This window comes from Crocuta crocuta, unplaced genomic scaffold (genome assembly GCF_008692635.1).
Source record: "Crocuta crocuta isolate KB4526 unplaced genomic scaffold, BGI_CrCroc_1.0 scaffold345, whole genome shotgun sequence".
Lineage (NCBI taxonomy): Eukaryota > Metazoa > Chordata > Mammalia > Carnivora > Hyaenidae > Crocuta > Crocuta crocuta.
The window spans coordinates 2,712,904-2,736,444 of NW_027527574.1; the positions used below are offsets into that span (position 1 = coordinate 2,712,904).

Genomic DNA, 23,541 nt, shown 5'->3' on the forward strand with positions numbered 1-23,541 from the left:
GAGATGTGTCTAGTAAGAAGTTGCTACAGCCAAGGTCAAAGAGGTTTCTGCCTGTGTTCTCCTCTAGGATTTTGGATGATTTCCTGTCTGATATTTAGGTCTTTCATCCCTCTTGAATTTATTTTTGTGTATGATATAAGAGAGTGGTCCACTTTCATTCTTCTGGATGTCACTGTCCAGTTTTCCCAACACTGTCTTTTTTCAATGGGATATTCTTTTCTGCTTTGTTGAAGATTAGGTGACCATATAGTTATGGGTTCATTCTGGTGGTCCGTTCTGTACCATTAATGTATGTGTCTGTTTTTGTGCCAGTACCGTATTGTCTTGATGATTACAGATTTGTAATACTGCTTAAAGTCTGGAATTGTAATGCCTCTCACTTTGTTTTCCTTTTTCAACATCACTTTGGTTATTCAGGATCTTTCCTGATTCCATACAAATATTAGAACTGTTCATTCTAGCTCTATGAAAAATGCTGGTCTTATTTTGATAGCGATTGCACTGAGTTTGTAGACTGCTTTGGGTAGTATAGAAATTTTAATAGTATTTGTTCTTCCAATTCAATTCCAATGAGCATGGAATGTTTTACTATATCTTTATGTCTTCTTTCATAAGTGTTTTCAGAATACAGATTCTTTACCTCTTTGATTAGGTTTATTCCTAGGTTTATTCTTATGGTTTCTGATACACTTGTAAATGGGATCAATTCTTTAATTTTTCTTTCTGCTGCTTCATTATTGGTATATAGAAATGCAACTGATTTCTGTATATTAATTTTACATCCTGTGACTTGACTGAATTCATGTATCCGTTCTAGCAGTTTTTTGGTGGAGTTTTTTGTGTTTTCCACATATATCATGTCATCTGCAAATAGTGAAAGTTGGACTTCTTCCTAGACAACTTGGATTCCTTTTATTTCTTTTTGTTGTCTGATTGCTGAGGCTAGGATTTCAAGTGCTATGTTAAACAACAGTGGTGAAAGTGGACATCCCTGTTGTGTTCCTGACCTTTGGGGAAAAGCTAGAGCTTTTAAGAATGATATTAGCTGGGGTTCTTTCATGTATGGCTTTTATGATGTTGAGGTATGTTCCTTATATCTCTACTTTCTTAAAGGTTTTTTATCAAGAAAGGATGCTGTATTTTGTCAAATGCTTTTTCTCCATCTATTGAGAGGATCTTATGGTTCATATCCTTTCTTTTCTTAATATGGAGTGTCACGTTGATTAATTTGTGTATATTTAACCACCACTGCATCCCAAGAATAAATCCCACTTGATCATGATGAATACTTCTTTGAACATACCGTTGGATTCAGTTTGCTAGTATCTTATTGAGAATTTTTGCATCCATGTTCATCAGGGATACTGGTCTGTAATTCTCCTTTTTAGTGGGGTCTTCCTGGTTTTGGAATCAAGGTAATGCTGGCCTCATAGAATGAGTTTGGAAGTTTTCCTTCCATTTCTATTTTTTGGTACAGTTTCAAAAGAATAGCTATTAGCTCTTCCTTAAATATTTGGGAATTCCTCCAGGAAATCATCCAGCCCTGGACTCTTATCTGTGGGGAGATATTTGATTACTGATTCAATTTCTTTACTGGTTATAGTTCTCTTCAAATTTTCTATTTCTTCCTGTTTCAGTTTAGGTTTTTTATGTTCCTAGGAATTTATCCATTTCTTCCAGATTTCCCATAGAAATAAATTTAATCAAGGAACTGAAATAGCTATACTTTGAAAACTAGAAGACACTGATGAAAGAAATTGAAGATGACACAAATAAATGCAAGGATATACTATGCTTATGGATTATAAGAATTACTATTGTTAAGATGTCCATTCTACCCAAAGTAATCTACAAATTCATTATAATCCCTATCAAAATACCAGTAGCATTTTTCACAGAACTAGAACATATAATCCTAAAATTTCTATGGAGCCCAAACAACTCTGTATAACCAAAACAATCCTGTTTTAGAAAAGCAAAGTTGGAGGTATCATGCTCCATTATTTCAAACTATGCTACAAAGCTACACTGATCAAAACAGACACATAGATCAAAAGAATAGAATAGACAGCCCAGAAGTAAACCCACTTATATGGCTAAGTAATCTATGATAATGGATAAGAATATACAATGAAAAGACAGTCTCTTCAATAAATAATGTTGTTAACACTGAACAGCTACATGCAAAAGAACAAAACTGGTCACTTTTTTATACCATAAACAAAAATATACTCAAAATGTATTATTGGCTTAAGTGAAACCTGAAAACTTAGAATTGCTACATGAAAATACAGGTAGTAAGCTCTTGAACATTGGTTTTAGCAATATTTTTTTAGATCTGTCTCCTCAGGCAATAACAACAAAAGCAAAAATAAACAAATGGGTCTACCTCAAACTAAAAAACACTTTTGCACAGCACAGGAAATCATCAACAACATGAAAAAACAGCCTAATGAATCAGCAAAGGAAATGATCAACAAAATGAAAAAACAGCCTAAGAAAGGGAGAGATTATTTGCAAATGACATATCAGAGAAGAGGTTAACATCAAAAAGTATATAAAGAACTCATACAACTCAATATAAAAAAAAGTCCAATTAAAGTATGGGCAGAGTATCTGGATATATGTTTTCCCAAAGAAGACACACAGATGGCCAATAGATACATGAAAGGATTCTCACCAGCACTTATCATCAGAGAAATACAAATTAAAAGCACAATGACATATCACCTCACACCTGTCAGAATGGCTAGTATCAAAAAGATAAGGAATAGTAAGTGTCAGTGAGGATGTGGAGAAAAGGCAACCCTTGTGTATTATTGGTAGGAATGTAAACTAGTATAATTGCTACAGAAAATAATATGGATATTCCTCAAAAAATTAAAAATGGAACTACTATACAATCCAGCAATTCTACTCTTGGTATTTTTCAAAGAAAATTAAAACACTAATTCAAAGTTGTATGCACTTCTCTGTTCAATGCAGCTTATTTACAATAGCCAAGATATGTAAGCAACCTAAATGTCCATCTATCTAGATGTATATGTATATGTGCGCACACACACACACACACACGCACACAATGGATTATTATTTAGCTATAAAAAAGAATGCAATCTTGCCATTTTCAAAAACATGGATGGACGTAGCAGATATTATGCTAGGTGAAATAAGTCAGGCAGAGAAAGGCAAATAGCGTATGATTTTACTTATATGTGGAATCTACTGCAAAACAAATGAAAAACAAAACAAGGCATAAACTGACTCACAGATACAAAGAATAAATTAATGGTTGCCAAAGAAGAGGAGTGCAGGGAGATGGACAAAATTGGTGAAGGGGATTAAGAGGTACAGTCTTCTAGTTATAAAATAAATAAGACACAGAGATGAAATGTACAGCATAGGGAACATAGTCAATGATATTGTAACAATTTGTATGGGGACTGATGATAACATTTATTGTGGTGAACTTTTCATGATGTATATAAATATTGCATCACTATGTGTACAACAGAAATTAATACAACATTGTATGTCAATTATTCTTCAATTAAATTGAAGAATAAAATTAAAAATTCTTCAATTAAATTAAAAGAATGAAATTTTGCTGTTCGTGATAACATGGATGGATCTTGAGGGAATTACACTAAGTGAAGTAAGTCAGGGAAAGATAATACCATATGGTTTCACCTACATGTGAAATCTAAAAAACAAATGAACAAATGAACAAATGAAACAAAAACAAAACCACTTCTTCAGAGAAGAGAAGTGGTTGCCAGAGGAGGAGAACTAAGGAGTAGATGAAACAGGTAAAGGGAGTGAGGTAAACACTTCAAGTTATAAAATAAATAAGACATGGTGCCTATAATAGCACATGGTTAATAATATCATAGAGCACACTTGAAAGCTGCCAAGAGAATAAATCCTGAAAGTTAACTTCGTATGGTGATGAATGGTAACTAGACTTATTGTGGTCATCATTCTGCAACATATGCAAACATCAAATCATTATTCTGTGCACCTGAAAGTAATATAATGTTATATGTCAATTATTCCTCAATAAAATTTAAAAAATAAAGGAAAGGAAGAGCTTTGTGAAGTATGAAAATGAATTCATTTAGGGCTATATAAACTTTGATTTAATTATGGACCTTCCAAGTGGGTACTTTAGTCCCTGAAGTCTGAGTTAGAGAGATAGGTCTTGCTATGGCTTGAGATTAGATTAGGGATGAATCAGTCATAATGAGTTCAAGTAGATGATATGATATGTAGAATAAGATTGGCTCTGGAGTCAGACAAACATGAGTTTGAGTTCTACTTCTGTCACTTACCAGCAGTGTGATGTTGAGCAAATGACTTTATTCCTCTGATCTTCAGTTTCTACACTTATAAAATGGATAAAACTGCTACCTCACAGAATTACTGAAAGATTAATTATATGGAATGTTTACTTTTTTGTTAAATTTTTATATGCATTATCACATTTAATCATCATAACTACATATAGGTATTATGGGTACATATTAATATGTGTATAAATATACAGAACTATACAGAAATAGGCAGATGAATTGCCTTTCTTTCAATTTTTAAAAATGTTTTTTATTTATTTTTGAGAGTCAGAGAGAGACAGCATGAGCAGGGGAGGGTCAGAGGCAGAGGGAGATACAGAATCCAAAGACAGGCTCCAGGCTCTGAGCTAGCTGTCAGCACAGAGCCCGACGTGGGGCTGGAACCCACGAACTGTGAGATCATGACCTGAGCCGACGGCGCCCCAGAGAAATTGCCTTGTAACAGCATCACTGAATTCTCACAGAAATGGATTTGGAGTGCCCACTACAAGGCCATTCAAGAGGGCTCCTCCCAGAAGAGCCAGGAATTCAAGAGAGCACTCCTAATCTATTCTTCTATTTGTAGTTGGCTTCCCAAATTCCTTGTGAGTGGTAAAACTTTAGCCCTCAAGGTGAGGATATTTTCAGATCCTCTCAAAAGTCTGCCAAGATCCATGCAACCGGTTCTTCTGCATTCTCTCAGATAAAATAGGTCCTAAATATTTATTTTAAAAGTCGGGACTGCTGCTTATAGAAGTTTCTCAGAGGTGTGTGTTTATGTGTATGTTGTGTGTATAGTTCGTTTTGAGTTGAATGTATATGCAATACAACAGTACCAAGTGGTGTGGGAAATGGAAGAAAGTTGCTTTATACAGAGAATAAACAGCAAAAAGGAGAAACAAAATTAGGACAAAGATATGGCCTTAGAATAAATATGGTCCCAAACTACTGGGTTAAGGATAAACTAGACCTTTTGTTTAGATTCTCCAGTTTGACAAAATCTGAAACCATGGGCAGAATAGATTATTCATACCATTTTTTCATGCAAAGAATGTAGTCAGAATGTTATTTAGAAAAATCATAGATATATTGACCAGGTGACTATTCAAAATCTACAGAAGAAAATTTACACACAATATATTTAAAATAGGCTTTACCTTGGTCATTATTCTCTGGTATCTTCTGCGTTCAAGCCACCCTCTGACATAGGCCTGCATGATGGTGATCATTTTCACTATTTTTTTGGTATTTATCAATTTGGCTTTTTCCCGGAACACTTGGAAGATTTCTATGTGTGGTCCAATTCTTTTAACTTTATTGTCAAGTTTACCACTTTTAGTTTGAATATATTTTAGCCTAAAAATAAAATATAAAACTTTCTTAGTGTAGTTAATAAGAAAAATAATCACTTCTGAAAAGTCTTAAATTCATTTCAGTGATAAATATATTAAAATAGGAAATGTATTATTATATATACATAGACTTCATGTACATCACCTGGACATGTCAATAGGGCTGTCCAAATAAGTTTGAATATGCCAGAATCAATGTAACATGTATAAACTTGACCTTCTAAAGAAAGAAAATCCAAAAGAAAGAAAATTTGTCAAAGCTTATCCATAATTATTGCAAAGAGAGTTCTAACATTTAAGGAACAAAATATTTTCATATGACAGAGTTAGTCATATAGTTATTGAAAATAAAGACTACTTCAAAATTATATGATGCTGATACTCTGCTTATGAAGCACCACCTGAAAAGTGATTTTATTTTCCAAATACTCTCTATCAAAAGGCACGCTAGTGTACTGGTAAGGTTATGGACTATGGGATCACAGAAGCAAGTGACCATAATGGAAACCATTACAAGCCCTGACATACTGATGTAGATGGCCCTTGCAGTGATCAACATTTTTGAGAAAACTGCAGGCTTTCTACCATGGACACACTGTAATCTTGGTAATCTCGTGTCTGCTTTTTTCATTTATATATGTTGTATTCTTTATATGGCAGATTTTTTTCAAAGTCTTCCAAAGTTCAAAGAATAGTTTCCCTGTAATTTTTAGCATATAAAAATCTTTTTTTTCTTCTTCATTGCTTTGGTTTCTGCATGTTTCACAGCTTAAATTCCAATGAGTTGCCCAGATTGATTCACACCCCAGATAGAACTGAGTCTTTCCATAAAAAGTGTACTGGATAGAGATCTCTGGATCCTAGACCCAACTTTCTTGATTCCTAAAGTGAATATCATGACTCTGTTTCTGCATTTTCCTTCCTCTGAGTTTATTTTGATGTCTGCATTATGCTGAGTCATGAGGAGTCCTGTTCTGTTTTGTACAATGGACATTATTGTTCTTCCCTTGGTAGATGAAATGCTGGGAGTCTGATTTTGATTATTTCATGCAGTCATCTAGTCTCTGTTGGGTGGTAGATGGTAGATGACAGCTCAGTCTTTTTCATTTCTTTTTTTCTGTTAGTCTTAAAGTTTATGATATGCCTTGTATTACATGCAGTTTGAACACAAGTATAGCTAAAAACATTTAGGACATAATTTTGTGCCAACTAGAATGGAGATCAGCTCCCTATCAAGAGACCTTCATAACAAGTATCCCTTAGAGATCTTCTTTGAATCCATGACATTTCTGTTCCCAAGAAGCCACAACTGACAAGTGAAATTTGCTCAGACACAGAAAATTGTGTTCCATATTTATGCTTTCCCTATGCTAAGGCTGTTCATTCTCTTTGTGCTTGTGTGTATAAATGGAAAAAAGTCTTTACTCTCCTTGCAAAAGGAAAGAAGTTAGCTTTGTACACTGTTCTTGTAACTGGAGCTCTTTTGTATCTATGGCTGGTTCTTTCTCTCATTCTCTCTCTTGAGAAAGCTTTTTTTAGATTAATGAGTCAAAACTAAATCATTTTGTGTTCCGAAGAAATATCTTTTTTAGACAAAACTACACAAAAAGACAAAGAAAAGGAAGTATATCTTTCAAGTTTTTTGGTTTAAATTAACATTGAATATCTTGGAAAAGAGAGCTCTGCCTTCTAAGAGGATTTTTGCTTGGTTAATATAACAATTTTGATGAATGGGCCTCAATGTATGGAAAAACCTGGTGATGTATATGAAATGTTAATGATTACTTCTGGCTTATCCAGAGTTTAAAGATCTACTGTGAAATATAAAGAATTCTGAGTTCCTAACTTTTCTCCTTTCTGTCAGAAGAAATAAAGAGGTGTCACAGAAATACCCAAGTGAGCCAAGTGTATGCCCTAAATTCCATGTTCTATCAAGAAGACATAAATAAATCTTACAGGGGTATGTATGATTGTAAAATGATGTGTGATGTGTATTCTTGAAGCATAAGCACTCTGCTGGTCTCTAAAGTTGTCTTTAATGTCACAGAGTTCTTAGTCACCTACTGAGAAGTGTGTGTGTGTGTGTGTGTGTGTGTGTGTGTGTCTAAGAGAGAGAGATTTGAAATTGAAATTAGTTATTTTGGTTAAAAGCTATAGTTAAAATGAGTGACTAGAACTATATTAAATAAAAGAGTTATGAAGAAATGCAAACATGTTTATAAAATGATGGATGTGCTTTGTCTGTTTTTATCAACTTAAAAAGAAAAAGTTTTATCTTAGGCCTTAGACATATGGACTTTGATCAGTAGTACATCTTTAAATGACTGGAATGCTAAAAATCATAGAAAGGGAAATCTGAAGCTGAAGAATAATTTATAGGAGGTTTGATGTAAAATGAATTATAGTAAAAATAATGAATTTGAAAAGCTATAAAATACAGCAAAATTTTACTAAGTCAATTTTGATGAGCTTAATCATAAAATAGAGAAATGAAATTATAATCAAATCCTTGACTATAAAATGTTATTTAAGTGGTATACAAAAAGAATAAGATTAGAATTTGATTTACTTTCTGTTGCATTGACAGACTGAGTTTTGAATCCAGTCTGCTCTTAATTTAACAAAGGAAAAACCATCTAATGCCATCAACATAGATTGCCTAGAAAACAAAAGTTACTTATATCACAAAAATACTCTATTGTAATTATCTTTTTTTTCTCTGTGAACTACTTCTTGCAAAATCTGGTATTTCTATTATTTAATGTTGCTGTGGCTGTGTTATTTTTTTTTTTACTCTAAAGGAACCAATGACTTTTGCTCATATTTTGGCTCCTCTAACAATTCTTTGCAATATTGTTTTCTCCAAGTTCAAACTCCAAACATAAAAATAAACTATTATATTTTAAGTTATCTTCTGGGTGTCTCAGATGGCTGAAAGACCACACCAAAGATATTCTTCTTCACTATATAAAAGGAGGGATTCTAGAAATACTAAAGTATGTTTGGCATAGTTACATAAATGACTTTTTGTATATTGGCCCCTATATTGTTCTTATATCAGGGTAGGACCATTAGCTCAAAATCCTTCTGGCATAAAACTCAAAATCCTTAGATATCCCAGTGTTTTAAATATTGGCCCCCAAAGAGTATATTTTCAGCCATTCAGAGCCTGCCTACATATTTTGGAGATATTAGCAGGTTCAATCAAGACCACTGCACAATAGTGAATATCAACAAGGGAATATTGCAATAAAATGAGTCAAATGAATTTGTTGGTTTCCAAGTGCATATAAAAATTATAATTACACTATACCAAGTGTGCCATAATGTTATGTCTAAGAAAACAATGTGCATACCTTTATATATATATATTATAAAAAAATATATATAAATATATATATATATTTTTGCTGTGAGTCTGGTTGGCTTAGCTGGTTAAGTGTCTGAATCTTGATTTCAGCTCAGGTCATGAACTCATTGTGAGATTGAACCCCACTTTGGATTCGTTACTGAGCATGGAGCCTGCAAGCCATGCTCACTTGTTAGTTTCTTCTCTCTCTCTCTCTCTCTCTCAATCTCTCTCTCTCTCACTTTGCTTAAGGCTGAAGTGGCTAAGGCAATTTCTTAAAACAAGACAATGATAAAGTTTTTCACACCGATTGACTCTTCTTTCCATGAATGATTTCTCTGTAGCATGTGATGCTGTTAAATAGCATTTTACCCATAGGAGAACTTCTTTCAAAATTGGAGTCAGTTTTCTCAAACTCAGCTGCTGCTTTATCAATTAGGTTCATTTAATATTCAAAATTATTTGATGTCATTTCAACAGTCTTCACAATATCTCCAATAGAAGTAGATTCTACTTCAAGAAACCACTTTCTGGGGCACCAGGGTAGCTTAGCTGATAGAGTATCTGACTCTTGACTTCCACTCAGGTCATGATCCCAGAGCCATGGGACTAAGTCCCATATTGGGCTCTGCACTGACAGAGCAGAGCCTGCTTGGTATTCTCTCTCTTTTTCCCTCTGCCCCTCTACCCTGCTTGCTTGCTCTCTCTTTCTCTCTCTCTCTCAAATAAAATTTGGATTTATTTAAATAAAAAAACCCACTTTCTTTGCATATCCTAATGAGCAACTCTTCATCTGTTCAAGTTTTATCCTGAGATCGCAGCAATTCAGTCACATCTTCAGGCTCCACTTCTAATTCTAGTTCTCTTGCTGTTTCCACCACATCTGCAATTCTTCCTCCTCTGAAGTCTTGGATTTCTAACGTCTTGCATGAGGGTTTGAATAAACTTCTTCTAAATCCATTTATGTCACTATTTTGACTTCTTCCCATGAATCACAAATATGGTTAATGGGACCTAGAATGGTGAATCCTTTCCTGAAAGTTTTCAATTGACTTTACCCAGATCCATAAGAGGAATCACTATCTACAGCAACATTAGCCTTATAGAATGTAATTCTTACATAAGAACACTTACGAGTCTAAATCATTCCTTGACCCATAGGCAGCAGAAGAGATACCATGGTAGCAGGCATGAAAACAACATTCATCTCATTGATCTCTACCTCTGTTAGGGCTTTTGGGAGACCATGTACATTGTCAGTGAACAGGAATATTTTGGAAGAAATCTTTAATTCTGAGCAGTAGGTCTCAACTCTGGGCTTAAAATATTTAGTAAACATGTTATAAACATATGTTCTGTTAGTCAAGATTTATTGTTTCATTTACAGAGCACAGGCAGAGTATATTTAACATAATTACTAAGGTCCTAAGATTTTTGGAATGGTAAACAATCATTGGCTTCAACTTAAACTCACCAGCTGCATTCACCCCTAACAAGAGAGTTAGCATGTCCTTTGAAGTTTTGAAGTCAGGCATTAACTTCTCCTCTCTAGCTATGAAAGTCCTAGATGGTATCTTCTTCCATACAAGGCTGCTTCATTTACAATGAAAATCTGTTGTTTTAATGGTGTAGCCACCTTCATGAATTATCTAACCTGGATCTTCTGGATAATTTACTGCAGCTTCTCCATCAGCACTTGCTGCTTCACCTTGTACTTTGATGTCATAGAGATAGCTTCTTTCCTTAAACCTCATGAACCAACCTCTGCTGGCTTCCAACTTTTCTTCTGCAGCTTCCTTACCTCTCTTAGCCCTCACAGAATTGAGGAGAGTTAGGGCCTTACTTTTGATTAGGCTTTGGCTTAAGGGAATGCTGTAGCTGGTTTAATCTTATACTCAGACCACTCAAGCTTTCTCCCTCTCAGCAATACTGTTTCACTTTCTTATCATTCATGTGTTCACTGGAGTAGCACTTCTCATCTCCTTTAAGAACATTTCCTTTGCACTCACAACTTGGCTAACTGTTTGGCACAAGAGACCGAGTTTTCAGCTTACCTGGGCTTTTGATATGCTTTCCTCACTAAGCTTAATCATTTCTAGCTTTTGACTTAAAGTGAGGGATGTGCAATACTTCCTTTCACTTGAGCACTTAGAGGGCACTGCAGGCTTATTAACTGATCTAATTTCAATATTGCTATGTCTCTGGGAATAGGCAGGTCTGAGGAGAGGAGACAGAGGGGGGAACAGCCAGTTGGTGGAGCAGTAAGAACATAACATTTACGGATTATGGGTGGGTTCTGTGGCACCCCAAAACAATTACAACAGGAACAACAAAAATCACTGATCACAGAACCATAACAAATATAATGATGAAAAAGTTGGAAATATTGAAAAATTTACCAAAATATGACACAGACACATGAAGTGAGAAAATGCTGTTGGAAAAATGTTGCCAATAGATTTGCTCAACACAGGGTTGCCACAAACCTTCAATTTGGAAAAAAAAATCCTACTGTGAAATGCAATAAAGTGAGGCACAGTAAAACAAAGTATTCATATCATTCCCTCTAGACTAATCTCTAAATTAAACAGAAGTTAGAAAAGCTATATTTATAAAAATATCAATCATAGTTTTGTTTATGATGGGAGAAATCCAGAAACAAATATCTAAGTAAATTGTATTATATCTAATCAATAAATTATGAGGTCATAAAAGTGACATTTATGAAGACTATGTAAAAACTTAAGAAAGTGCTTATGGTTCCAAAAAAGGATATTAAGAGAATGAAGACATTAAATTATACATTATATATTATATACATTACATTATATGATTGCAACATTATTTTTTAAATGATGTATATAAATAAGTCCAGAAAGAAACATGCTAAATATTATTAGTGACTGTACTAATGCAGTGGTTCTGAATCAAGTGAGGCATCTAAGAAATATTTTTCAAGAACTTCTGCTCAGGGCCTCTCCTCATAGATTCTGATGCATTAACTCCTCCAATAAAATGGAAATCCATGTGGACCTTGAGGGTGTTATGCTGAGCGAAATAAGTCAGGCAGAGAAGGACAAATATATGTTTGCACGTATAGGAGGATTAGGAGGAGCTTAATTGAGGAACGAGGGGGAGAAGAAGGGGGGAAAAGGTGGGGGAAAGGGAGAGAGGCAAACCATGAGAGACTCTTGAATGCTGACAAAAACTGAGGACTGATGGATATGGGGGGAGAGGGGGGGGATGGGCATGGAGGAGGGCACTCGTGGGGATGAGCACTGGGTGTTATGTGGAAACTAATTTGATAATAAACTATCTGTAAATATATATATATAAAATAAACAAACATTTTTAAATAAAAAAAATGGAAATCCATGATTAAACAGTACGTTGTAAAGAAAGTCTTAGTTTTATTTTTTTATTTTTTTAATGTTTTTTTTTTTTTAAATTTATTTCTAGGAGAGAGAGAGAGAGACAGCGTGAGCAGGGGAGGGTCAGAGAGAGGGAGTCACAGACTGAAACAGGCTCCAGGCTCCGAGCTGGCAGTCAGCACAGAGCCCGACGCGCGGCTCGAACCCACGAACCGCTGGATCATGACCTAAGCGAAAGTCGCACGCTTAACCGACTAAGCCACCCAGGCGCCCCAGAAAGTCTTAGTTTTAAAGAGAAATGGCTACAGTTGGCCATTGAACAACATGGGTTTGAACTGTGCAGGTCTACTTACGTGTGATTTTTTTTGTTATAGTACAGATATTTTGATATAGTATTATATTTGCTTAGTAACATCTTTTCCAGCTTACTTTATTATAAGAATATAGTATATGATACATATAACAGACAAAATATGTGTCAATTGACGTTTAATTACCAGTAAGGCTCTGGTCAACAGAAAATTAGTAGTTAAGTTTTGAGGAAGTCAAAAAGTTATATGCACAATTTTTATGGTGTGGGGAAGTTGGCATCCTTAATCTCCATGTTGTCCAATGATCAGCTGTATTTGTTTCTTATTCTCTATTCTGTTTAGATTTTATGAAGTAGACTAATATGCATTGTACAACAAAAAAGAAATATATAATAATTAAATCCATTAATAGCAGTACTAGCAGTGGCACTATTTTATTAAACATTTATTTCATATATACTTTTTCCTTTAATCCTCAAAATAATTTTATTGGATGGGTGCCTGAGTGACTCAGTTGAGCGTGCAATTTGATTTCAGTGCAGGTCATGATCCCAATGTCATGGGGTCCAGCCCTACATCCACCTCCACTGAGTGTGAATCCTGTTTAAGATCCTCTATCTCTGCCCCTCCCCTGCTCATGCACTTACTCATGCTCTCTCTAAAATACTAAATAAATAAAAATGTTAAAAATAATACTTTTATTGGATAAATGTTACTATTATGTTTTCATCCATTGGTGCAAGAGAAATTAGGTGACTTCCAAAGATCATGAAGGTATAATTAGCATAGTCAGAATTCAAAGCCCTCCTTGCTTTGTATGTAATAAAATCAAAAGAAAACAAAATCATGTCATGACTTCCCCAATCCCCAATTGTTTAGGATGATTTGGGTGACTGGCACTAGGTTTCTCTTCCTTTGTTTGTTACAGCAGTACTGACAAGATACAGACAGACAACATATAATAAGAGAGGGGAGATGCACCGTGACTACCAAATCTATGGAGGCCAAGTAACCTCTGATTAGAGGATCAGTAGGAATTATCCTTTGCTTACCTTCTAAATGAAATTTAAAAATTTATCTTCTTTCACAATGTCTGAACACAATTCTGCTATGGAGAGAATTCTCATTTTTATAGATTCCTAGCCACTAAAGAGTCTTTATAAAATTCTTCTAGAAAATCTTCATGAAGATAAAAAATGTAGATCATTAGAGGCTAGATATAAAACCATTTTTTCTCATTGAAGAGACCACCTGCATTGTCTTCAAGCCACCTCCTGCTAAAGTCACCCTAAGAAAGTCTGAAAGATCAGGGATGGTTGAATAGCTGAATTTGACTTTTTCACTTGAATTTTGACAATTCTATCATCAAGGTATGGAATCAAGTGGTTTTCAGTGAGAGAAGAAATCATTAAGCAAGATTACATGTGAGAAAAGATACAATAAGTAATTAGTACGTTAATCATGTCTGAACATTAGACACTGAGCTTGGCAAACATTTGAACAGGGAATTTCCTTTCAACTGCTAATGCTTATATGGTAATATATATTAAACACTAAATCAGTTTTAGAGTTTGGTTCAGATATTGCTACTAATTAGTTTTGGCTGATATTGAAGTATTTTGTATGCTCCATTTATAAAAGCACTGCTTGCCCATCTGTTCATAGGTTGAAAGTGATTAAAGGGTACTTATTTTGGCTCTTCTAAAAGCCAAATACTTTTTAAGCTGCAAATATGTGACAAAACCAGCTGAGGTTGCCAAGTTCAGAAATATATTAAAAGAGATTTGTGATGTTTCCCTCCCCCAATTCCTCATCCAACCTGCATTATCAAAAAGTAAATATCACTGTTTTCTCGATTAGACTAGCATGCTCTTTGTCCAAATGCTTTGTAATTTCGTTATAATTTTCACAATTTACCCTGATTTGGATCCTCTGCTACCAAGCTGTGTTGAGGGCTTTCGTTTCCTGTACTTGCAGCCTTGAAGTAGAAACATGTGATGCCCTCGTGCTTTGAATGCCAGATTTGAAAGCAACGTGGGTAACGAGTGAAATAAGTTTGTGGCCTACTTTAATCCACTACATGAGGTCTGTTTAGTTTGAAAACAATGCATTTAAATTCAGAGTGGGGTTTTTAAAAAAAGATTTTTACGAACAGGGATGCACTATATTTCCATGAATAATATAGTCTCAATAATATTTAAAATTTTTAAGTAATCACTACACCCAATGTGGGGCCCGAACCCACGACCCCTAGATCAACAGTCACATGCTCTTCTGACTGAGCCTGCCAGGCGCCCCTCATCTTAATACTATTTAATACTACATTTCCAAATCTTCCCAAGGGATTAGTGCTTCATACTAGCAAAGCCTGTATACTTCAAAAATCAGAACGGGGTTCCTGGGACTTTTAAAAATAAGATGTAATCTCCTGAAGTGGTCTAAGATAACACCACTTTAATCCAAGCATAATGTTTAGTTTCAATATCTGAATGAAATTCATTTTCTACTGTTCTTTATATACTCCATTTGTATTTTGATCATTTCTCATTGTCAGCCTGCCAGACCCTCCTCAGACCAAGTGGCCTCTTATTTTTGGCTGTTCCCAGTAGCACAGCAATCTCTTAAAGTAGAGCATATTAAAGGGTGGGGTCAACATTCTATTTAAAGTCTATGGGGGTAGGGGTGCCTGGGTGGCTCAGTCTGTTAAGCAGCTGACTTCAGCTTGGGTCATGATCTCGCAGTCCATGGATTCAAACCCTACACTGGACACTGTGCTGACAGCGTGGAGCCTGGAGCCTGCTTTGAATTCTGTGACTCTCTCTCTCTGCCCGCCCCCCTTGCACTCTGTCTCTCTCTCTCTCTCAAAAATAAATCAGCATTAAAAAAAAAAAATTAAAGTCTCCGGGGATATTTGCTTTAGTTTACTACCTGAAGTTCTCTAACTAGCACCTCTCCAGCAGTGCAAGTGATATAATGGGCTGGCAGGATTTCCTCTCCTTGCCCCTAATGAAATTCTCCCAGCCCATTATGTCATATCTAGGGAAAGATGGGTTTTATTATTACTGCTGCTGCTGCTTGGTTTCAATTTATCAACAGCTTTTCCTCAAAACAGCTTAGAAATATCTAAATTTCAAATTCAGTTTTAAAAAACACAATTATTCTTTCCCTCACATATAAACATTTTGGAGGAGCACTTATTTATTGAAAATTAAAATGAAATTGTCATTTTACACAGTAGAAAAACAAAAGCAGAAAGGAAATGCTATTTTTGTTCAAATTTAATTGATTCTGATGTTATGGTCAAGGTAATCTATGATGCACTTTCAGGGAATTCTCTTTAATATAAACATTTAAAACTCCTTTTTATTATGCCTACACATTTTATCTGTAGGGCACTGAAAAACCTTACCCTGAAGATAGATGCCTGAGATGACTAGGATGTTTATGCCATAGGTGTAATAGGAGCTGATTTTTCTGTGGCACAGTGACCAGAATTGTCAATTTTTCATGAGCTTATCTACAAAATTGGAAACATGAGTTGTCTCCTCTTCCAATATAGTAATTTGCTTATTTCTCTTAGGGTGGCCCTCTTCTCCCACCCCAAACTTTAGTCAGTCCTGGAGGAGATCTGGCTCCGCCCAGCGTCATCTGTCTCTCTCATCGCTGCTCAAAAAGGGCAGACAACGAAGACTGGTGCCTATTCTTAGATTCCTTGTCTCTAGAATAAAATTCAGGTGATTCTAAAAACATTTTCTGATATTACTCTCAATATTTTAGTCCCAACCACATATATGTTTTAGGGACTGCCATTTCCAGGAATTCAGAGATCCTCGTGCAGGCGCAAAGAGTAATGATCAGACAGTGGCAGGTCAAATTCTATTAGAAAATCAGGAAACGTGGAGTCTTCAGAGCAACCTGCAGGAGAGAAAGAGGGACTTTATAGCTCCCTTTCTCCTTGTTTCTGCCTCCTTACTTTTCCTCTGTGAGTTCTTCCATGAAATAACTAATTGAAATCTGATTTCCCCTGCTTGAGACACTCATTTACCCTCATTTTACTGGTGGGCAAGATTACTGTAATTTAGAGATGGGAATTTGTGTGTTTTTCCTCCCATGATTCTGCTTGTTGCTCCTCAAGACATTTTCATTCTGATTCCATCTAGAAATCACACTTTCATAGGGGATTCCCTTTTAATCAGGCCCAGCCATTCTTTTTCCCAGGTACTGGTTCTATGTAGTCAGTTTCTTCCTTACTCACTGCTGCATCCCTCAGCAGACACTGGTGGAATTATGAATAACTCATGCGTATGAGAAACAAACTCAAGACTTTTCTAAGTTCTCAGCCATCCCTCTTCAAAGAAGAAAGCAAAAGTCCCCAAATTCAGCCTGTAGCTTAAGCCAATATGCTCCAACATCGTTTTACCAGAGAATCCAGCTATCAGAACTCGGTTACCATTTGTCCTGCCTACTGATGCAATGTATTTCCATCAAATTGGACAAGATTGAAAAAACCAGATGGGTGCTGAGCTAATGTTCTTTGGTGACTCTCACTGATGATGGATTCTGGATACATTCAGAGATCTAAGCTGCCAATGATGTACTGACGACCTTGCTCCTGTTTGGGTGTATGGCTTTCTTGAGTAGAATCCTTACACGGGAATATAAATAGTAAAAGGAAGACACCAAAATTCCATAATTAACAACTAAGAGGAAGTTTCAAAATTGTTGGCAATAGTCATAAGCAGGGGGCCAACAGTTCCTGAAGATTCAGACTAAACTAGACATTCTAAAAGCCAGGGAATGCTAGGGTAGGTGAAGGATCAGCCCAAAGGACCCATCATGCACTATAAAATGATATCAGGGAAAAGAAATGGATAATTGAGGGAATTTTTGACCTGTATTTAGCTACTTTTGTTCTCTTCTTACACTACTGAGATACAATCCTGAGGAAGGCAGACCTGGAATACTGAGAAACATGTGGCCAAATGATAATACTTTGGAGATGGTAGCATTTCCCAGGAGATACAGTTCTTTGGTAGTTATTTTCCCAAATTTCTTCATCTCACAAGATAATGGCACAGGAGTACAACAGGAGAACTACTCTCTATTAACTTGATAATCCTAGCAGAAAGCCACTAAGTCATTCTAGGAATTTACAGAGCTGGAAGTTGAAGGGAACACTGAACATAGTCAAATACACCCACTAGCTTACTAAAGTGTGATCTGAGGACCGACAGCATTTGCTATCCCTTGGAGTTTACTGAAAATGCAGTATTCCATCAGGCTGTATTTGTTCTATGTTGCTCAAGAAGAATGACTGTCATACTAAAAAGGATAGAAGAAACACTCACAGGAGAGAATTCAAACTGGAAAGATTTCATAAACAAAACTGAAGCTGCTCTTAGTTAAATTTTCTGGGCTCACAAAAATAATTTTCCAGATTCATTTATTGATCTGTTGTCTTTGAGAAACTGGACAATGAATGTGATATGAGAATTCTGGAGAATGGCAAATGTCTTCACTTCCAAAGAGGAAAGAGTATAAATATTACATAAAGTATGGGCCAATAAGTATGGACCAGATTTTATTAGTTATCAACTGAATGGTATGTAATTAAAGTAGTAATGGTGCCAAGAGTCAGAATGTGTATGAAAAGAATGTCATGCCATCTTGAATTTATTTCTTTTACTTTACTTTAATTATATTACTATTTTTGTCTGGTTTTTTACTACATTCATATTATTTATGATGTTTCTGAATGTCAAAAAGGTAATTTTCAAGGTTCTCATAAAATCTTTGTCAACCAGGTAGAGAATTACAGGCTGATTGGGTGGCTTTAGATGATAGGGTGAATATATCATTACCAGCTGAGATAAGGAATATAGGAGAGAAGATTTAGAGAAAGGAATACATAATTATTTCAGTTTTGAGAGATGATTATGGGATATTACAGTAAAGATTCCAAGTACATACCAGTAGAAATGGGAAGAAAAACTACAAATGGCTAGAAAGGGAAGAAAATGTATTTGAAGACAAAGAAAAAATCCAAAAATTTAATTCATGCATTGAAAAAGTGTCCATTCATTGTAAGATGCTCTTCTAACACTAAGGATACACTATTAAATAAAACATAAAAAAACACCCTGCCCACACTGGGCTTAAATTCCAGTGGGAAAGACAAGCAGTAATCACAGTAAACAAGTTAACTACAGAGTATGTTAGAAGGCAATATGTGCTATGATAAAAAAATAAAGTGGGAAGACAATTCAGGAGTGCTACTAGGGGTGGAAGATAAAATTTTAAATGTGTGTCATGGCAGATATAAGATTCTTGAAAAGGTAATATGTAAGGTAAATGTGACAAGGAGCTAAATCCAATGTTTGGATGTGACAGCTTTACAGTTCTTCAATTGGTTAATACATATGATTATACAAAGAATTCCTCTCAGACCCATGGAGATGGTTAGGTATGCTTCCTTCATATTGCAGTTACCACACTACTTTATAATTATTTCTGGGTCTATCACCCCTCTATACTCTGAGTTCCCTAACAGCAATGGCTTTTCCTTGTGTGCTTGGCAATATTTAGTAAAGGAAGGGAAGAAAAGAGGGGTAGAGAAAGAGAATAAAGGAGGGATGAAAGGAGAACAAAATTAGGACAAATTAGAATATCTGATGTCTCAGAGTTTGCTTGTTTGGGTTTTTATTTGTTTTTCAGAATGTAAATAAATATAAATAAAACATTAAAAAAGACAGAATGTAAATCAATGTGACTATTACTCTTATGAAATGGCCCACCAAAACTGACATAATGATGGGCTTCATGCACTGACCCATGGTGTTGACAGTTTGGTCCCATTCTACCTTGTGCAGATAAAATTACATCTGAAATCTTTTTTTCCCCCCTAAGCAACATACTTTATTTTTTTTTAAGTTTATTTGTTTATTTTGAGGGGGGAGGAATAGGAAGAAAAAATCTCCACACTGACAGTGTGGAGCCTGACATGGGGCTCTATTTCAAAACTGTGAGATCATGATTTGAGCCAAATTCAAGAGTCAGAGGCTTAACCAAATGAGCCACCCAAGTTCCTCTGAGCATCTTTTCATGCTAAGCAAGATACTTTAAAAAGGATACTTTTGAGTATGGTGGGCATCTGTTCCTTTCCTTTGTTACACACCTCTTGGACTTTTATAGAACAGCACTTCCTCCAGTCCACTTATGTGACTTCTACATGATTTGTCTAGGGCTGATTGTGTCATCCATGCTGAAAGGTCAGCCGGAATAATTCAGGGTGGAGGGGTTAGTGGGTGTGGATGTGTAATAAGAGACCATTCTTTTTGGTAAGAGCAGGAAGTAAGTCAATTGCAAATAGCTGGAAGCCAGCCATTTGTATTAAAGCCAAGCAGGAGAAAGCAGAGATTTGAAATGAATGAAGAGAGTACATCTTTAAGACATTACATTTGACCTTTGGACAACATGGGGGTTAGAGGCACTGACCTCCTGTGCAATAAAAAATTGCATAAACCTTCTGACTCCCCCCCAAAATTTAATAGCCTACTGTTGACTGAAGGCCTTACTGATAACATACACATATTCTGTATGTTATATGTATCATATACTGTATTCTTAAATGAAGTAAGTTAGAGAAAAGAAAATATTACTAAGAAAATCATAAGGAAGAGAAAATAGACTTAAAGTATTATACTTAAAAAAAAATCCTCATATAAGTGGGACCTTTGTAGTCCAAACCCGTATTCCTCAAGGGCCTACTATACTTGAGTCTGCTGACCCAGTTGAACTGGAGATGTTAAAAAGATACAAAGAATAGATGCCTACCATATTCTATACTCTTCGAACCTCCATTTACAAGGGGATACAGATTTAAGTATCATTTTGCTTAAACGAAATTGAATTTCATTCTAATGAATATGTTGTAAAACCATTATATGTATATATATATATATGTATACACACATAATACATATATATATGTATATATATATACACATACATACATATTTAGGGGCTTAATCTAAAAAGAGAAGACTAGTAACTAGGGTGGTGACTTCAAGAAGACAAAGTCAGGACCATGGATACCAGCTGAAGGGAGATGGGTGATGAGTTTTACACAGAGAACTGTCCGAAAAATCTGAGAAGTTCTTAGAATTAAATGGGATGTCACTTAAACAAAACATTATGAATCCCTGGAATTTTCAAGTAGAGACTATGTGGGTACCATAATATTAAAATGCACCCTTTTGTTAGAGGGTTTCAGTAGAAAATCTCTAAGGTTTTTTAAACTCTGGGATTCTATTATTCTCCAAAGACAAAACACACAATGAAAGTTATCACTAGGGAAATATTATTCCCCATAAATTTATTTTCATAATTGCTCAGGCTGAGTACTTACCCAGAAAAATAACTGTTCATGGAAGATATAAACCATAAACAAGCTAACGTTATGTTATTAAGCAGCAAAATTTCAAGAAGGGATCAAAGGCAAGTTATCAGGTGGTAAATTGTAAAACTTGTGTTGAGATAAAATAAGAGGACTTGACCCCCTCCAGGAAAAAATGGTAATGAACAAATACAGTAATTTCCAAGCTATAAAGGAAACATTCAAGAACCCACCTAAATATCCAGACTCTGAAGTATGAATTTCATACTTACATATGGCAATAAATGTACTATGTTTTTATATCAAAAAAGAAAAAATTGAGGATAGGGCAATTTTATGTTTCAGTAACATACTGGTTATTTATATCCTGTTACTATTATCCTTTTGGTTCCTGTATACTATAAAATAGTAAGGAGAAAGCATGTAATTATTCCACATCTACATATTTACATGAACTATTTGGACACTTAAAATCTTAAAGAATAGAGGCGCCTGGGTGGCTCAGTTGGTTAAGCATCCGACTTTGGCACAGGTCATGATCTCACAGTCTGTGAGTTTGAGCCCTGCACTGGGCTCTGTGCTGACAGCTCAGAGCCTGGAGCCACCCTCAGATTCTGTGTCTCCCCCTCTCTCTGCCCTTCCCCTGCTCATTATCTGTCTCTCTCTGTGTCTCAACAATAAATAAAAACATTAAAAAATATTTTAATCTCAAAATATAAAAAAAATAACAAGGAACTTCAGGGTTCCAAAATGGTATACTTTTTCATAGATGATGTATTCAAATAACATTTTCATCATCTAGAATTGAAACACATACTAAAAAGGTGAAAGGTGATGACCAGCCTCTGAACCTACTACAACTAGAAAGTTAATATTATGAATCAACAATAGAATGTTTTTCCTCTTGGAATTAAAGATCCATCAACTGTTCTGTTCTTTACTTGCAAATCAGTCAGTCATTAAAAAAAACAATTATGTGCTTTAGAAATTCAACAAAAGGAAAATTTATCATGAAGATCATATGAATCTTCCAGGGATTAAGAGCTCACTGCAGAAAGACATCACAAGAAAATAAGAGTCTTATTCATAGAATACAATAGGTTACCTGAAGGAAAAAGATTTTGCCATATGGCTAGAGGTACTAAACAAATTCAAGTAGACCTCAAAGAAGACTGTTTATATATATAAAGAAAATAAGAGTACAATGTCATCGTAATAGTACAATACATTACAATCAATAAAGCTCCTGGCTCACAATTTTCGCTTAGATATTGAGAACAGACTGTGTGCTGATGCATTATTTCCCTTGACCTGATAATATAAACTGCACTTGATACTTTATATTAAAGATGCCATATAAAAATAAGAGAAAAATGAGTTAGGTATAAAGAAGTTAATGAAGAGATTTTTTAAAAGATGATACTAGAAGACAAGATCTTACTTCATTGAAAAATATCAATCTTAGCTTTATTAAGGTAAAAAATAAATATATATACATAATTCATGTACACATTACGTTTTTAAGCTAAAAATTAAGAATTACATCTATTTGTCTTTAATTCTTTCTGCTTTAGGATTATATTAGGTATTTTATTTTAAAAAACAATAAAACTCCCAAAAATGTTCCTTTGACAATTCTAATTGAACTGATATCACATGGCTGTCTTTGAAATGCTTAATTTAGCTTTCCCTTAAATAGGGTCTCAGGCTTTCTCAATCATATTTTAATCTTATGGATATCTAATAATCTTCTGAAACTTGTGCAGTTTTAACAATTTCAAAAGTTATTATTTAAATTGAAATACTGAAGTAGAAATCATTCAGAAATCAATTTTATAAATGCTCATCTATGAAAATTATATTCTAAAAACACTGGGCAAGGGTGTGTATGAAAAAAAAAGTTTGCACCAGAATTAGAAAATTAAGGCAATAAGATCACATCTCTCTCATAAAAATACACAAATGTATATATTTAAGAACTCAAAAATAAAAGCAAGCAGTCACTGTTTGGAGTTTGTAACCTACTAAATTCAACCTAAATGTATGGGATTTGAGGATTACAGCTCCTGGTTTCGTAATAACACTAATGAAAAGTCTTATGTACATCTGTACACATATTTGTAGAGGCAAGTGTACCTAAGAATTATGCCATATTTTCTTCTCCTTTTAAATTTTGAGATCTTGATAGTTTAAAAAAATAGGGAGATAAAAGAAAAAGATAGAAATTTGAAAACCTGTCTTTTAGGCTTATTGACAAGTAGGACAGAAATCATCATGACTCTGCCTTTTCGACTATCATTTACCTACGGAGGGCAACAGGTTCCATTCCCCCTCCAAGAATAAGAGTGGGTGCACCACTTTGCCATAATTCCAAATCAAGTGCAGCAACAGCCTTTTTCATTTGCTTCACTTCCTAGCCCCACCTTTTAGCA

At 35.0% G+C, this 23,541-nt stretch overlaps 1 protein-coding gene across 3 annotated transcripts in view; it reads right to left on the reverse strand.

Moving 5' to 3' along the window:
* IQCM (IQ motif containing M) overlaps window positions 1–23,541 on the reverse strand; it is a 503,262-nt gene that overhangs the window by 267,697 nt on the left and 212,024 nt on the right. For all 3 annotated transcript variants that reach the window (XR_013336742.1, XM_077770736.1, XM_077770746.1), the window contains exon 9: window positions 5,489–5,687. Coding sequence is in view for 2 of the 3 variants with exons in the window: in XM_077770736.1 (XP_077626862.1) it covers window positions 5,489–5,687 (199 nt within the window). In the remaining variant the exon portion in view is untranslated. The remainder of the gene's footprint in view (window positions 1–5,488; window positions 5,688–23,541) is intronic.